The sequence below is a fragment of the Micropterus dolomieu genome, linkage group LG15 (assembly GCF_021292245.1).
Source record: "Micropterus dolomieu isolate WLL.071019.BEF.003 ecotype Adirondacks linkage group LG15, ASM2129224v1, whole genome shotgun sequence".
In the NCBI taxonomy this organism is placed as follows: domain Eukaryota; kingdom Metazoa; phylum Chordata; class Actinopteri; order Centrarchiformes; family Centrarchidae; genus Micropterus; species Micropterus dolomieu.
The window spans coordinates 254,232-271,949 of NC_060164.1; the positions used below are offsets into that span (position 1 = coordinate 254,232).

The window sequence follows — 17,718 nt, forward strand, 5'->3', positions numbered from 1 at the left end:
GTTGTTGTAAACGTTTGCTAACACAGCTAAAGTTATACCTATAATGCCAACGTTACACCTGTTCACATCAGGTGTAAGCTACTGAGCAAACGTTCAAATTGTTTTTATGTAAAATTGAGTTGAAATATGGTGATTTGTTTAGTGGTTTATGGTAAGATGTGGAACAATGATGATGTGTGGTTGTGGACTTGAGATTAACTTACACCATCTGCTAGGTTACGGTCGCAGTCTGAAGCGGCTTTGATTTGGATCACACTACCTTGTTTCTTACGACCCGCCCTTCTCTGCTTCTGATTGGCTAGTAGCCCTTACCTGGGAACTGCGCATGTGCAACTCCCAGCAAAGATTTTGTACAAGTAAGATGCATCACTCTGTAACTCAAGAGCGGAGCGTACAACACAGGGTGAAAAGAGGAGCTGCAGCAATGTGCAGTATGAGAAAAATATGGTGTTTTTTGAAAATGAAACCATGTAAACCTGTTCTGGTACAACCCCTAATTAAGAGTTTGAACCTGAAAATAAGCATAACACCACCTCTTTAAGCAGTTTAAATCTATTTTGCTGTTCTATTATAGATTTCAATGTGAATTGGATTCATAAATTTGTAGCTCAAATTAAATTGCAAATCTAGTACTGACTGAAACAGATTCAACATATAAAACATGTTATGTCTTACAGGAAAGGCCTGGCTAAAGAAGGGTGTTCTACTAAACTTCCCGAGGACTTTCTGCCTGTTGGTCCTGTTGCAGCTGACCTGTATCAGCAGGAAGTGGGATCAGGGTTAAAAAGGATCAGAATCCATTTCTGGATGTGATCCTTTACCTTCTGAAGAGGCCCAACAGCTGAGTTCGGTTCTCACTTTGACATGTTATCACTGTACGAAAATGTGGTTCACCATTTCAAAGATGCAGTTAGGTTGATTTCACCAGAAGATGTGTGTAATCTCTTACGCCCAAAGCCACTGACTCCGGCTACCAGTTATTAATTTGTCATTTTCATGCTTCTGCTACCTTCTTCATGGCTCTCTGTGAACCCGTTTTGCTCCTTCAACTTCAGGCTGCATTACCCAAAAGGAGCATTACAGAATCAGAGCATTTCGCCTCCCTGATTTTGCTGACATGTTTAGATTTTGTTCATTTGGTAATCAGTGTTTGCATTTTGTGCTTTTACTATGATTAAGTAGGCTACATAGTTAAATCATTTTTGTCTGTTTTAACTGTGTTTATTAATGTCTTACGATCAGGAGTCTCCACAGGGTGTTTTATTTTGAAAATTGACTGGATTCTCTATGTTGTTCAAAAGTAGACCTGCTACCCGGGGGTGATGATGTTGCAGTGGATAAGACACATGTCTTTGGTGTGAGAGACCCGCGTTCAATCCCCCACTGTGACTCATCCACCAAGGTGTCCCTGAGCAAGACCCCTAGTTGCTCCAGAGGCACGCGACCTCTGACATGTATAGCAATTGTAAGTCGCTTTGGATAAAAGCGTCAGCTAAATTAATAAATTTATTTATTACGCAGCCGTAACACCATCGGAGTCAGGCGTTACACAGTGAATGGTCAATGAAGAAGCAGTATACTTCCAAAAATAACATTTATTACAGAGCAAACTGTGAAAGTTTAAAAAGACTGTTTACAATGAATACATAACACTTTAGGGCTGTCTCCGACTAAGGATTTACATAGTCAAATCAGAATCGTCATGTCCTGCCTATAGTTGACTGATAGTCGAATCATGTGTGTTTTTAAGCACGGCAAATGCGAGCCGAAGCTAAACTGAGGCTTATTCTTGACCATTTTCTCTCTTCTCGTCATTCACCGGTTCATCAACAGTGGTAAATTATCCGAAAGTCCTGTGAGGTGCGGACAACTTGGCACAATACTGGTGAAGTTAGAGCTCTGTCTCTTCATCAAGTTTTCCTCCTGACACTGCACACATACAGGCTACATGCGCACTGACGACCCAGGGTTAGTGTTACAATGTTGGATTTATTCACGCACTTTAAAAACATTTATTGAAAGTTTTATTCTTTTTACATGTTTATTTACAGCATTAAACATTGAAGTGTATATTGTAATAGGCTGTATATTAACTTATTGGGAGAAAACTGGTAGTTCTATGTAAAATCAGGCGTTCAGCACCCCCGTATCGCCAAAATGGCATGATCCTTGTTTCGCTGCGAAGCTTCGACTGAGATTGACAGTCGAATCAGGCTCCGCCCATCGAAGCATCGACTATTTGGGGTCAACCCTACAGCACTTACAGTCTTTAAGTTTTTCAAGTCAAGTCTTTGTTTTAAATGTTGATGTCATGTAAAGAAGTTGGGCTGTCGTCTAAAAATCTAGCTCCTCAGATGTACAGTGAAGGACATAACATCAGTTAATCCATTAGTTAGTAAACCATTCCAAAATCTGTTATAAAACAAACTGAATTAAACATTATAACCACATAATTAAGCAGATGTGATTACAAAAAATGCAAGCCAGACATATTCCCGGAAAGCTGCAGGTTGTCATTCCAACACAACAGATGATTTTACTAACAAGTTCTTCTTCCTCTGAGGCCGCATCCACACTACTGTGTTTAATTAAAACGGAGACCCTTTGCTTTGTTTGCACCTCCCGTCCAGACTAAAACGGTGAAAACGAAGACCTCAGACAGAGAAGTTTGGAAACACTGCTGACACCATTTTGCGTTTCGGAACTCTGAAGGGCATTTTAGTGAAGATGGACAAAAAAAAAAACAAAAACGGAGGACTTTAGAAACGATGATGCAGCCGCTCATGCTCGCCTCTCTGATTGGGTCTTATAAGTCATGCAAAGCAGAAACACGTTGCTACTAACAGAGTTTGAATTGGTATTTTTATTAAAATATTCTGTACCGTGCAAATAACACTTAGGCCTATCTGCTTACACTTGAAGGCAACAGTGCATGTTGCTGTTTACTTTACTGATTCTTCGTCTGCATTTCTTTATTCTTTTGCCAAATCTTCTGTAACTACAGAAGACACCATCTGCATCAGGTTTACGCTGGCACGCGCATGTACATGAACGGCCAATAGATGTGCATTCTCAGTCATTTTAATGTAGACTGAGATCAACTCTGATACGCAGCTAAAACGGTGGTGTGGACGGAGATCGTATTCGTTTTAATTCTCCGTTTGTAAACTAAAACGGAGTAGTGTGGATGGGGCCTAAGAAAACAGCTGTGGTGTTTGCTTGAAATGCAAACTTTGCAGCCTCTGTAGCTTTCCTGTAACATGGATGCCATCCTTGCTGAAACATGAGTTACCCTGTATCTCCTTGCAAAAAGACAGGAAAGCAGAGAGACCCTTAACCTGGTGCACCTTGAAGTCAAACTCTTCAGCTCTGCTGCACACATGTTCGGCATCCAGAGACTCACAGCATGTGGAAAACACAAACTCAGCCATTAGCGCTATTAGGTTTTATACAAAAGGAGAAAAAAAATAAAATAAATAGCAGAAAATGATATTACATCAATATAAAAGGAAATTAACATGTACTGTACCTACTGTTACATAACTTACACATACCTTTACAAATTAGAGAGGTAAAGGCGTCCTTTAAAGGCTGCAGACAGGCATCTGGCATTACTGTTGTGGTTTTGGACTTTGCAAGCTCAGATAGCTGGTTTATTATTGAAGTGATGTCTTGGAGGCTCTCAGCAGCTTGCTTTAGTTGGTCAATTTTAGCAATGACTTCTTGTACACTCAAACTGTCTGTCAGGTCTCGTAACTGAACCCAAGAGCTGACTGGAGGTGGATAAAAGAGGTTTATTAGAGAACGACAGAGAGAATGAGTAAGCTGAGGGGATCATGGCAAGGTCCGGGTTCTGTAGGGGAGGGAGAAGCTGTGGGAGCTGGCAGGCGAGGCGGAGATTTCTCCTGACGACTGTGCAGGCTGGCAGGGGGGACAGGTGATCCAGGGGAACAGGGCGAATTTTCTGAAGGCAAGAAACAGAGTTAGTCAGCAGACAAACGAGAAACACAGAACTAACTAGACTTTAAATCTAAAGTGATCAGAGGCTGGTGTGAAGTGTACTGTGGTAACAACAATCGGGCGAGGACTGGAGAGCTGGCCAGGGTTAAGTATAGAGTGGTGATGAGGCAGTGCCAAACAGGTGCTTGATCATGATGTGGAACAGGTGTGCCACAGCTGTGGTGAACTGAAGACCGTGCCCACCAGCTCTAGGAAAACATGGGAGAGAAGACAGAAAAAAACCCGAGGCTCTAACCATGGCAAGGTGCCAGGTCCGGTGACACCGGCGGATGTGAGCTTGAACAGAGGGCACTGAAACGTCTCTCTCCTGGGCAGGAAACAAGGGGGGTTGATAGCCATATAAACACTGGAAGGGGGACAGACCTGTGGCAGAGGTTGGCAGTGTGTTGTGGGTATACTCCACCCAGGGGAGTTGGGAGGACCAGGTAGTGGGGTTAGTGGAGACCAGACAGCAAAGACCCGACTCCATCTTCTGATTGGCCCTTTCTGACAGTAGCACCGATGGCAAGGCAGAAGGCTCGCCAAACCGCAGAGGTGAACTAGGACCCACGGTCAGAGACGATGTCAGTGGGCAGGCTGTGAGTGAGGAACACCTCCTTGACCAGGACATCCACCGGTTCTTTAGCTGCTTTCGGTTCTCTGGCCTGGGCCACTGCAGCACGGCGCTCAACTTCTCCGGGTCCATCTTGACCTGACCCTCTGCAATGATGTATCCAAGACAGTTGTGTCATGATTCCGTGGGTGAGTGCAGAGGAGACATGAACCCAAACGCAAGACACTGGAGAGTAGACTGAAGGTGCACAGGGTTTAATCCAAAAACACAACAGGAAGCTCCAAAATAAGGCAGAACACTCATCACGACACAACGGAGTGTATGAATACTACACACTACAATGACCGGACAGGCAATGAACAGAAACACCAAACATTTAAACACAGGGACTAACAAGCAGGGCGGGAGCAACACAGGTGACCGGGATCAGGGCTAAACGAGGCAGGCAGAGAGACAGCAGTGGGGAACAGAGAGACACTCACAGATGCAAAACACAAGACCATACATTAACTGGAATTCAAAGTATTTAGCAGACAAGCAAGCAGAGGAATTACTGGGGGGGACAGACACAAGCAAACAGATCACAAATAAACACCAACAAGGAACACAGACTGAAGCTAAGAAAACAGGACTCAGAAGTAAAAACACTGAACTGGGAACTAAGACACCAAGGGCAATCAGGATCGCTGACATGCCCGCTCCCTGCACACAGTCCAAGACCCGGGGGATCATCCAGATTAGGGGGAAGGCATATAGCTGCCGATAGAGGAACAGAGGTTACACAAAAGAGTTCAACCACCAGCAAGGGGAGCGTCTCGTGGTCTCAGTGACAACCTCAGAGTGCACTGAGTGTTCTCTTGTGCAGCGAACAGATCCACCTCTGCCTTGCCTCTGCTCCAGATCCAAGCGATCAGGTCGGACTGAAGGCTCCTGGCGACGGACGCAACATGATGTTCAGCATGCCAGGAATGTAATCCCCTCTGATGGAGAGCAAGCGCCCAGAGCAGCACCCGCCTGGCCAAGCTCAGCAACTGAGCCGAGCGCACTAGGACGGTATGAACAACCACTGTAGTCTCTTCATGTGAAGGAGGCCCAGCAGGACCACCACGTGAGTGGCTGACATCAGCCCTAACAGCGGAGCAGCCTCGTCAAGGCGCTTATCCTCTCGAGAACACTTACAAACAGAGTGGCTGATTGACTGAGTCCAAAAACAAAGGCTGTCCAACAGAAATCCAAAAGGGTGAAAACCAGAATCCAAAACTGAGCAGGGTAACAGGGAGACACGGTGAGTAAGGCTGGAGACACGAGAACAAACTGCAACACTGGGTGACAATAAACAATGACCCGACAAAGACAAGACAGAAACACCAGGTATATATACACAGAGGGACTAACGAGCAGGGCGGGAACAACACAGGTGAAAGACATGAGGCTAACGAGGCAGAGAGAGAGAGAGAGAGAGAGAGAGAGAGAGAGAGAGAGAGATCACTGGGGTAACAGACATGACAAGGGTACCGAATACTAGACGAAAGACAAGACAGACCCCCAAAACCCAACAGACCAAACTAACGCTAACTAAACACAAAAGTGCAAAACACCGCATGGCAGACAGGCAGAGTGTGACATCAAGGAGTAAAAGCCCTGATTTTCCGGCTGGGGAGGCATGCCCTAATGAGGGGCAGCAGCGTCCGAGATCCGCTTTAAGATTTAAGAGGGTTCAGCTCAAGATGGGGGGAGGGAAGTTCTTGATTGACAAGGACAAGATGTGTCACACAAGAGGAAGAATTGGGCCAAGAGCAGATGGGAGTAAGAAATTCAGGATAACATCATTTTTTTAAGTGCTATTACACTATTAATGTAGCAGTAACCGTAATTATCCATAATTTGTTTATGAACTTTGCTTAAAGAGATGGATTTGAAGGGCAAGGTCTCTATCCTACAGGCCTCAAGGAAATGGGAAAAACCTGAAGAAGAAATATAAGGTAGGATTTATATGTACTAAAACTGTTCTGGAGCCTTGTGGTGGCATGATTCCATACTTTGACATTTCATGTTGGTAATATTTATGTTATAATATGGTTAATAGCACTTGGTTTAATAAATAGGGAACATATTACTGCTTTGTTGTTTGGGTAATTCTCAGTGAGTTTTATTAACTACTTTTTTTAATATCTGGTGTTTTGCAGAAGCTTAGGTCAGAAGGCGTCCATTACACCTCCAGTACTGATGGTGGATAAAACAGATTTCATTTGAAGTAACAGGTGGCATCACTGACTGGGACTTTGATTCTATGACAGCCATCTATTGCTCCCAAAGCCCTCTGGAAAGCACCATGGTTGGCAAACCTGGCAAGCAAACCTTAACAGTCTGACTCCAGCCAGGGTGTCCATCCTAATGCAGCATCCTCAGGAGGGCGTTCAGGGATTTATGGCATGAGCAGAAGTCTGGTATCTGTTCTGGTATCAAAGTCGCCTCACTGCAAGAAGGTTCGAACCCCGGTTTCCCCGGCCTTTCTGTGTGGAGTTTGCATGTTCTCCCCGTGTCTGCGTGGGTTCTCTCTGGGTGCTCCGGCTTCCTCCCACTGTGCAAAGTCATGCGGACTAGGTTAATTGGGGGCTCTAAATTGTCCTTAGGTGTGCGTGTGTGCATGGTTGTTTGTCTATGTGTGGCCCTGCGATGGACTGGCGACCGGTCCAAGGTGTACCCCGCCTTTCGCCCAGTGTCAGCTGGGATTGGCTTCCGGTAAAAGTAATACCCCGCTCTAGAAATACTCAATTCCAAAAGCTCTATATTCCAAATGTTACTTTAGAAACAGCTATGTAATATCAATTCAGTTCAAACAGAATATAATGTAGCAGCCTGTTTTTTTTAACTTAAGTTACTTTTTATGGACAACACATGTTAGTTTCTTCTATATTTACATTGCATTGCATGTTTTCTCATCGTGCAAATAAGCCTTTCTCAAAGCATTTTCATCAGTATTTTTAATATTTCTTGTTGCAAATCATTTTCAGAACATATTTAACAAATACTTTTTATAAAAGTGATGGACACATGTCCCCAGCTTTCAGTGTAAATGACACCTATGAAATGAATACAATATTTGTCTCACTAAGAACTCTTATGGTGTGAAACCATAAATACAAAATAAATTGTGCAGTTTGAGTTGTTAGAATTAGTTACACCTTGGCTAGATAAAGTAATGTTATATTATATGCCAATGTAAATGCAAATTGCTTCAGTGATTATTCATCTTGTTCTGTTTTTGCATCTAAAGGCTGCTTGAAATATAGTATTATATAGTGATGGCTTGAAAGCAGCGGGGATAAGTAGTTGGGCTCATGTTTGTTTTTTCTTGTCTTAGCCTGTTGGATGTTTCCATTCACATAACTTTACCCTACAACAGTGATGCAACGCCAACATAGACACGGTCTTCGTCTCAGAGGTATAAGTCGTGGGTAATGTAGTTTGACTACATTCGGAGACAAGGAGGCTATGACTTGAAGTTGCTGAAGTATGAGCTCAAAGTAGCCTTCTAACAACATGCTGTCTGTCTCCGATCTGAAGCATGGCTACTCAGACTACAAATCACACTGTCACTGACTGCCAGGGCAGGAGAGGAAGAGAGACAGGAGACAGAGAGAGAGCTACTGAGCAGCAAAGAGGGGGCAGACAGCTCACTGATAAGACAGTGTTTAACCAAAGAGACAAACACAAACACATTATGTGAACATATATACTCACATCCACACAACAGAAGTGTGGGAGTGTGTTGGGAGGATTTGACCTGTGATGAATGTCTTCTTGTGCAGAAGCTGCTGCTCGGAGCAGATAATATGGTTTCATCGTCACATAAAAAGTCTGACATTTGGGAAACATGGGTGTCCACTTTGACTGTCTGAGCACCAAGCATCCCTGATGGAAAAACAGAGTCCGCTCATCATGATCCGCCTGGTGAGTGCTTGATCCAGGATGTTGATGGAGCAGGTCTCTGTAAAGATGTGGGCACAATAATCTCTGATTTCCCACTTTGTCCAGTCCAGACGCTAGCCAGGCTCAGCCTTAAGCTGGGCAGCAGGGTTCCTGTCCTGCCTCTCGCTCTGGTCCGATTGATCTAGTTGGGTGGATTGTCTGCTGCTCTTTAATGCAAACCCCAGATTCCTTTTCTGACTGACTGACTGACTGACTGTAGCCTATTTCTGTCATAAGCAGCACATGTTTCAGTAAAAAAGCCCCCCCAAAAAACCCAGAATAAAACAAAAATGTAGCAAGTTTGAAAGAGATCCCAACTGCTGCATGCACTACCGTCTCTCAGTTTATTTCTTGGTATGTCTATCTAACACATTCAGGGCAAGATATCTCAACAACTGGGCAGATATTCAATGAAAACTGCTGTTCAAAATCATTATCCCCAGATGATGAATCCTCATGGTTTAGTGACCCCCTGACCATTCCTCTAGCACCACCATCAGGCCACTGTTTACACTGTTTGAATTCAAATTTAATAAGCAGCTTGCCAAAATAGGCTATAGGCAAAAACAAAAAGCATGTGCATATATGTAGTTATATAGTGTACATGTGTATAGTAGTAGTAGATAGTTGTTCATCCTCAATGACATGTTACCAATTTTCACCAGATTAGTTGTTCAATGCTGGATAAAGCTTGACTGATATTCCACAGAAGTTTTGTTTTACTTCATGATCAGATATTTAAGCCCGACACTGTGCACAACGTCACAACGAGGGGAAAAAACTGCATGCAAAATGGCCACAGGAGCTTTTCAAATTAAAAAAGAAATAGCTTTCCTATATTTTAATCACAGGCACTTGTTATGTCTAATGTCTCTCCTGGACCATTTACATTTACACAGCTTCAATTTAGAATCAGTTTACACCAACTTTTGTCTATCAATTGGAGATGAGGTTCATATACAAATGATGCTTTATTGTTTGATTAATTTATGCACATGGTTTAAATTCATCCATCCATCCATCCATCCATCGTCAACCGCTTATCCTGCGTACAGGGTCGCGGGGACATGGTTTAAATGTTCCTCTATTTTGTATATTTTGTGAGCAGCTGAACTTACATGTACATATATGGAATATAAATGGTTGTACAAAAGAAGTGAAGCTATAAAATCAAGCAGTATCCCTCATTTCCAAATTCCAATCTGAATGCAGATGTTTTGCAATATAATGTACACAGCTTTGCGCTAGTTTACAAAATTTAAAATGTCTGACTTTGGCACCCCCCAGTGTAAGAGTCAAAAAAGACAATGAACAGGTCAAAAACACACAGATTATCCCAATCTTTATCAGTTCATCACAAATTTTTGAAAGATGCTATAATCATCAAAAATTCTACATATAGAATTAAATCAAAGCCAAGCTGTTAGAAAGTCTTGCTCCAGTTGATGAGATCCCTGTCCAGGCCCGGAGGATGAAGTCAAGTGATCAGCCTCGCTCTACCAGACTGCTGTCTTCACCTTCTTGAAGACAGTCTATGGTCTTCACTGACTGAGACTGTGGACCATGACTAAAGAGGTTAGACTACTAATGACTGAAGACAGTAGTCTGATTCATAGTCTGAGTCTGTTCATAAATAGTGAGTGGTGCCACCTAACCTTCCCTGTCCTCCCTGCTGCCCAACTGCAGACTTTTGCTTCCTGATTTGTACCACCAAAAGACAAAGAGATAGTTCATTGTGTGCTGTACAAGACTGGTTTACAGCTTTTCTAAAGTGTTCACATTTTCTGAACCTACTACCAAGTTAGCACAACCCATAGAGCCACAATGGCCAAATTTATAGAAAAAACACCAGAACTATCCTTTACTGACATTCAAGAGAAAACCTCAAAAGGATGCTGTTCTTGTCTCTGAAAAGCATTTAGGGGTCATTAATAACAAGAACTATAGTACTGCGTGAGCAGTGTGCATTTATCAATAAGAAGTGTGCTAAAGGAAAATCAATGTTTAATTAAAGGCAAGGTGTTTAGCAGCATTAGACAAAAACAGACCATCTTTAATGTAGACAATCTCAAGCTGATTACTGTTGTTTGACAGGATGCTCAGCACTGATTAGCTTCTCCTATCACCCCCGGACAAATGGGAAACGGAAAACTACAATCAGGAGAATAAGAACAACAGGGAACCTGAAGTGTATTGAAAGTGTGCCTCTGTAATCAGTTTTGCAGGTGTGTGCGTGTGTGTGTGTGTGTGTGTGTGTGTGAATGACTGACTTAAAGACCCACACTAGAGTGAGATTGCTGACAGGTCAGGTCTGGAGTACCTCAGTTAACTAACGATGAGCCACACTGCTTACCTCTACCTGTGCGTGATGGCTTCCTCGCTGAACAGCTTAGGCTCGCACGCGTGTGGTGTCAACACAGACGGCACTGCTGCTGCCAGCCCTATCTTTCCACATCGAGTGTGCCTTTGATAAATACAGTACAATAAAAGCCTTGTTAACAAATGGAGGGACATAAACACATTTTACAGATATAGAATATGTTGGCTGTGTAGCTACTCTAACCTGTTAAAATGTGCGCCAAAAGGAAAAGCAAGAGGTCCTGCGTCACACAGACACTGCTCAGGTAGGCAGTGTGGCCCAGGTTTTTTGGATTAAAGAGCAGTGGACCATGATCCACCCAGCCCAAACAACCGCGGCAGGTGCGTCGATTGCTACGAGAAAAGGAAAGAGAGCCAGGAGAGGAGCCATGCTGGCCCAGCTTGGACTAAATTCTGCTACGGTCTGGACAAAATGGGACTCATTTTGACCAAGCAACGGCATTCAGAGACTGTTGTGCCCACATCATTACAGAGACCTGCTCCATCAACATCCCAGATCAAGCACTTGGCAGGTGGTCCATGTTCTGGGCTGTCAGCGCAAGACTCTGGCAAGATGAGAGGAAATAGACTCTGTGTTTTGCATCGATGATGCTTGGTGCTCAAACGCAGTCAAGATGGACTCTGTTTCCAAAATGTCAGACTGTTTATTGTGAAGATGAAATTTTCATACTATCATCTGGTTGCTGCTGTTTAGATTCACCCCACATGCAAATTCAAAAAATGCAATGTGGAATGTTGGGGTGTATACATCTAAGTTTATATGTCTATAAATAACTATATTGTTTTATTTTATTTTATATGTTACCATGTTTGAATATGGTTAATAAATGTTAATATGGTATAACACTTAATTATAGGCAATGTTGTGTGTAGCATGAAGGAACTACAAATTTCATTTATTTATGCAGCCTTGTGCTGTATCATGACTAATAAACAGCCTTGTCCCTTGTATGGCTAAACACCATAATAGACTAGACTTATTGTGGTTATGTAGATTTGGGTGAACTGGCACTTTAAGATGAATCCTGATTCTCAGACAGGCTCATGTTCGTAAGCACAAATTTACACATGTTTTGCGAACTGAATAAAGAATTACTCACATATTCACTTTTTATGAAAATAGAAAAAAATTAAAGAATTTCAGTCAGTGACACTTCAGTCAAGGAACTGATTATTTACAGCAAAATGGTTAGACCGTTAGATGTGGCGGCAAAAGCCCTGCTCTTTAAGGGAGCTCACAATGAATCCAAACGTGATAAATACATACATTATAATGTACAGTATATAGTATATACAACATTAGATCTTAAATTAACAATACCATAAATATAGCACAAGGATGAGTTGCTAAAGCAACAAATAACACTGGTATGAGCACATCAGGATATAATGTATGCTCAGTACACTTGCATGAATACGATTGGATAATTCAAGGTTGCATAAAGCATTTTGTGTTGGTAGTAGGTAGAGCGGGTTGTCTACTGATCACAGGGTTGGTGGTTTCATCACCTTTCCATTTGTCGTAGTGTCCTTGGGTAAGACACTGAACCACAAATTCCTCCTGATGAACCGTAAATTTATCTTTAAACCATTATGAGGAGAGAAATCGGTGGAGTACTATTTTAATGTCTTAGTGGAGTTTGCTTTCAAGGTCAACATTTAAGTCAACATGTACAAGAAGTCCTAGAAGTGCCCAGAAAAAACAGGGCAAACTCCACCTGTAGATGAAGACCATGTGATATGGCTGAGAGCTTTAGAAGCTATTGGACCTTGAGTTGGGTTGTTTTTTTCATATTGTTGTTTTCAAGGCCAGGAATAAACTCTACCTTAGCTATTTAGCTGTCTCCTAATGGCAAAAAACAGATATTGACAGGGCTGCAAATTTTTATTGTTTACAAAGTGAAACTGCCCATAAAGTACCTAAAGAATTTATGAAATGTTTCAAATTGGCAGATATGATTTATACCATAGTAAGTACTTTAACAACAACCATTGGTTATTTATTTACATTTCCAAGGTTTGATTTTAACAAATGAGAGTGTCCTTTGACTTGGTATTGGTCTATAACAGCTTTCCCAACCAAGGAACCCTAGAAGATAAACCTGTTTCACACAATATGCGGGTATGTGTGTGTGTGTGTATTTATATACTGTATATAGATAATAAGCTCATCTGTGCGTGTGTGTGATAACATAATAAGTTGAATGAGCATCCAGTTGCTAGTCCAGCGTCAGGCGACTGGACCTTAATTACGTAAGTGACGCAACATTAAACATGTTGTTAACGTTGTGAAACTCTTGCAGTTCGGTTAGGTTTAGGAAAACGTTTTGGTTTGGGACAAAAATTTTGAATTTCACATAGATTTATGTGACAGAAGCCAGTAAAGCTATTTAACTTTAAACTCAAAATAACTCAACATTTACTTGGCTTCACATGGGACTTGAACACTGCTCTCCTGTGTGAAAGCCTTGGGTTTGACCCACTCTTTCACCTTATTCAACTCCTTAAGTGGAATTTCTCACTTTTTATAATACATTCCCTGACTTCCTCCTTGCTTCAGCAAATGACCAATATGGCCGTTTTTCTGGTAAGGACAGGCTGCTTTCCAAGGACACATATCTCAGTCTTACAGTAGATCACACACTGGTCAATTTCAATAACATTGCACAAATACCCACATAGGCATCCACGTTGGGCTATTTTTCTTTGTGCCATTTTGCATTTGTTTGTGCTTGTACTGCACACATACTTGTGTGCGCTGCAACCAAACTTGTCCTTGTACCGAACTAAACAAACGCACACTCAACACCACGCTCACATTCCTGAGCAGATGTGTTTGTGTGTGGGCATACATGTTTGTGTTAAAATACACACACAAATAAATATCTCTGGCCTCTCAGATTGCTCCAAGATTTATTCCCCTGCCAAGGCAGCAGAAAATTGACTTGTTTCATGGCGGCAGGCTATTGACACACTACTGAGAGAAAGAGAGAGAGAGAGAGAGAGAGAGAGAGAGAGAGAGAGAGAGTGGGGGAGCTGAAAGAGAATGCGCCCGGCACCCAAGACAGATCAGGACAGAGAGAGAAAGAGGGGGAGAGAGAAACAAAGAAAAAACAAAAGGCACTGAGTGAGAGCACTGACCGATTAATGGAGTGCAGGTAAAGAGAGAATGGAGGAAGGGTGAGAGAGGTAAGTGATGGACCGAGGGAGAGAGTCTGAGAGAGTAATGTAATCAGCAGTGTGGGAAATAGCTGTGAGTAAAATGGCCTGGATGACATTTATATAAGAGGATATTGATGACATAAAGCCACCTCTCTGATAAAGCTGCTCATTTAACCAGTGCATCATTCAGAGCCTGCAGAGTCACAAACACAGACGCCCGTCCCTGTGTGTGTGTGTGTGTGTGTGTGTGTGTGTGTGTGTGTGTGTGTGTGTGTGTGTGTGTGTGTGTGTGTGTGTGTGTGTGTGTGTGTGTGTGTGTGTGCGCGTGTGCGCGCACTTTTGCAGGTCTATCTAACCTATTTGAGATTTTACTCTTTTGGAGTGAGGCCATATTTGGAAAGTGGAGAAATGTTGTCCGTTGTCCTCTCTTCTTCAATGGACTGTTTTATGGAATTAAATAAATGACGAAAGGACTGAACTCAAATGAACATTTGAGAACATGCAGGAAAGAGCAATCAGTTTGTGCTTTGGTGAAAAGAGTGGAACTGAGACAGGAGAGCTTTGACAAGGCTTCAAGAAGGAGAGTGTACACCATAACTGATGTCCAGTCAGGATGGGAGATGATCACATGACGGCCAATGAAAGATACACTCCTGATTCTGTTGTACACGCCCGAATCTCAAGTCCTGTGAGCTGTATGTTGAATGTTGAGATTAGAGGTAGACTGATATGGTTTTTTTCACGCCGATGCCGATACCGATCTTTTGAAATCCGGGTCGGCCGATGGCCGATTAATGCTGCCGATTTATTTTGGCCGATATTTGGCCGATATTTGCTTGGTTTTTAACCTCTATTTGAAAGATAAAATGTAAAAGAAATGATAATTACTTAACATAGACAAACTTTCTCAACAAAAACATTTATTGAACACTTGAACAATGAACAATCTGCATTCTGCACTTATAAATTAAAAATGTATAATGTAAAAAAACATATATAAATAAATTGTATAAATGTAAAAAAAATATATTAAATAAACAAAACGGGTAAGAAGGAAATAAACTGTCAAATATACTTTTCAATGAAAAAATAAATAAAGTTTAAAGTTTTTAGTGCAATTTACTTAGCAGCTCCATCTCCTTGTTTCTGAGGGAAGGTAGATTTGTAAACAACAATACAAAAAGGAATGTGAATAATATTATATTTAGTTTCAATCCAAATTCCAGACCCTGAGTCTTCAGCCCACCCATTCTCCACTGAAAGTTCTTAGGCTAATACTTTATATAAATATTAAGGAGTAATAAGAATTGAATCCTTACCGTTAGCTCCTTAGGCACTGGATGAGGTCTGCTGCTCACTCGGCTGGAAAATGACTCTAGCGGCAGCGCGCGTCAAACACGTGTTCCACGACAACACTAGGCTGCCCACAGATGCGCCTGCCTAATAATCGGCTTGATATACTTGGATATTGGCCGATGCCGATTATGTTAAAAAATGCCAAAAATCGGCCGATTAATCGGTCGACCTCTAGTTGAGATGCTGCGTTGTAATAAAAACATGGATACATGTCATGCTCCTTTGTCTGCCTAGTTCTCTGATTACGGTCCTAAAGATCCACTGATAAAGGAGCTCACGTGTAACTATAGTGTTTGATTTAACAGTCCGAGACAGCAGAGCTCAGTGGCTGATAGTAATCTGACTACCACAGACTGTGGGAGAGCTTAACTTGAACTAAAATTTCAAGATGCTTGATCTAGTATCACGGATTTCCCACTTTAAATATATGCTGTAATGAAAAGAACATTAGCATTACACTCCTGTAACATTGTCTCATGATGGACGGTTTAAAGAAAAAAAGATCAAAATCAATGCAGAGGAACCAGAGATGTTGCCTTTTTTAATTTCAGGCATTCTTCTTCCTTGTTAAAATCTGGCGCCTACATTACCCATAATGCAACTTCTGAGTGTGTTATGCTAGTTACGCCAAATGTAGCCTGGAGCCTCTTGCTTCAAGCAGAGTTGAGGTGCGGGCTACTGAGAAGCTCACGTCTTTCTAACTCCACACCACCAGACTTTTTCATTTTCAAACTTTTAGTCTTCGGCTCTAGCCAACGCTGACTCAAGTGATATCACTTAGGACATTTTTCAGACTTTACACAGCTTCCTCTGGGGAGACTAAAGGCTTCATTCTACATTTTTCATATATGCAGAAATACTCCTCAACCCCTCTAGCCTAAATATGTGTAAAAAAGCTCTCCTTTAAAAGTACAACGGTTTAGCCTGGCTATCCTAAATGTCCACACATGATGAACTGTATGGATATGGAGTTTGTGTCCTGTGTAATTGAAATCAAGATCGGAGGTTCTAGGTAATGGTGACTGGTTAGCCATGGCGTACAGTAGTGAAATATCCCACAGTCTTAACTGTGTGACAGAGGCAGGCCAGTGCCAGTTAAGAAGGCAAAGAGAATAACCTCCCTATATTCAACTCAGCAGAGTAACTTTGGGTACAGTGCTTCAATACATGAAACTAAAAACAAATCTATTTTACACAATAACCAGAGAAAGTGTCAGATGAAAGTGTTACTTTGACAAGTGACTGATATAATAATAATAATAATAATAATAATCCTTATTTGTAGAGCACTTTTCAAAAACAAGTTACAAAGTGCTTTAACAAGTGTTAAGAATAATACAAAAAAAACAAGATAAGAGCATGAAAACATTGAAAAGACTAAAATACAGATTAATATAAAATTAGTAAAATACAATAAAATAGAAGGGATAAAATAAAGTCAAATAAGATCGGGAAAGGCTCTCCTATAAAAGTATGTTTTAAGAAGGGACTTAAAAGAGTTCACTGACTCCAGAGCCTCGGGGCCCTGACAGAAAACGCTCTATCCCCTTTAGTTTTCAGTCGAGACTCTGGAAGAGACAACAGACCTCTGCCCAAGGATCTCAAGGTATGTGCTGGTGCGTATGGGACTAAAAGGTCAGAAATATAACAAGGCGAGAGGCCATGAAGAGCTTTAAAAGTGATCAACAAAATTTTAAAGTCAATTCTAAAACACACTGGGAGCCAGTGTAATGAAGCTAAAATAGGGGTGATGTGGTCATATTTTTTTTTTCTGGTTAAAGCCTGGCAGCTGAGTTCTGGACAGTCTGGAGTCGATCAATAGATTTTTGGGTTAAACAGGTGAAAAGGCTGTTGCAATAATCCAGGCGTGATGAGATGAAGGCGTGTAAAATGGTCTCGGTGTCCTTAAAAGTTAACATAGATCGAATTTTAGCTATATTTCTAAGTTGATAAAAATATGATTGAACAAGCTTTGTGGTGTGCTTCTCGAAATTTAAATTACTATCAAACCAAACACCAAGGTTCTTTGCCACAGGCTTAATGTGATTTACTAGGGAACCAGCAGATGGCAGTATTTGATCTGCCATCTGCTGAGACCTGATGACCAAGATTTCTGTTTTGTCTGAGTTCAGCTGGAGGAAATTATTTGACATCCATTTTTTAACTTCACAAAGGCAGTTGTTAAGTGAACTCAGCATTCCAGGGTCTGTGGATCTGACGGGCAAGTATATTTGTGTGTCATCAGCATAAATATGAAAAGAAATGCCATGTTTATG

General features: G+C 41.7%; 1 protein-coding gene across 2 annotated transcripts; it reads right to left on the reverse strand.

Moving 5' to 3' along the window:
* Positions 1 to 3,469: 3,469 nt before the first annotated feature.
* LOC123984150 lies at positions 3,470 to 5,944 on the reverse strand. 2 transcript variants are annotated; one of them, XM_046070873.1, is made up of 2 exons: positions 4,256 to 5,944; positions 3,470 to 3,964 (listed from the first exon to the last, which is right to left on the reverse strand). In XM_046070873.1, exons 1-2 carry the CDS (start codon positions 4,703 to 4,705, stop codon positions 3,710 to 3,712), a joined length of 705 nt encoding a protein of 234 aa, XP_045926829.1. In that variant the 5' UTR covers positions 4,706 to 5,944; the 3' UTR covers positions 3,470 to 3,709. The 2 variants fall into 2 exon arrangements, with proteins under 2 accessions (XP_045926829.1, XP_045926830.1); XM_046070874.1 differs by having other exon boundaries at positions 3,775 to 3,964; positions 4,384 to 5,944.
* Positions 5,945 to 17,718: the final 11,774 nt, after the last annotated feature.

Excerpts from the sequence above, each read along its gene's own strand:
- LOC123984150 (XM_046070873.1), bottom strand. The coding sequence starts at position 4,705 with ATGGACCCGGAGAAGTTGAGCGCCGTGCTGCAGTGGCCCAGGCCAGAG. Across the intron at positions 3,965-4,255 it reads GGACCTGGCACCTTGCCATG|AAAATTCGCCCTGTTCCCCT; the intron begins GTTAGAGCCTCG and ends TCTTGCCTTCAG.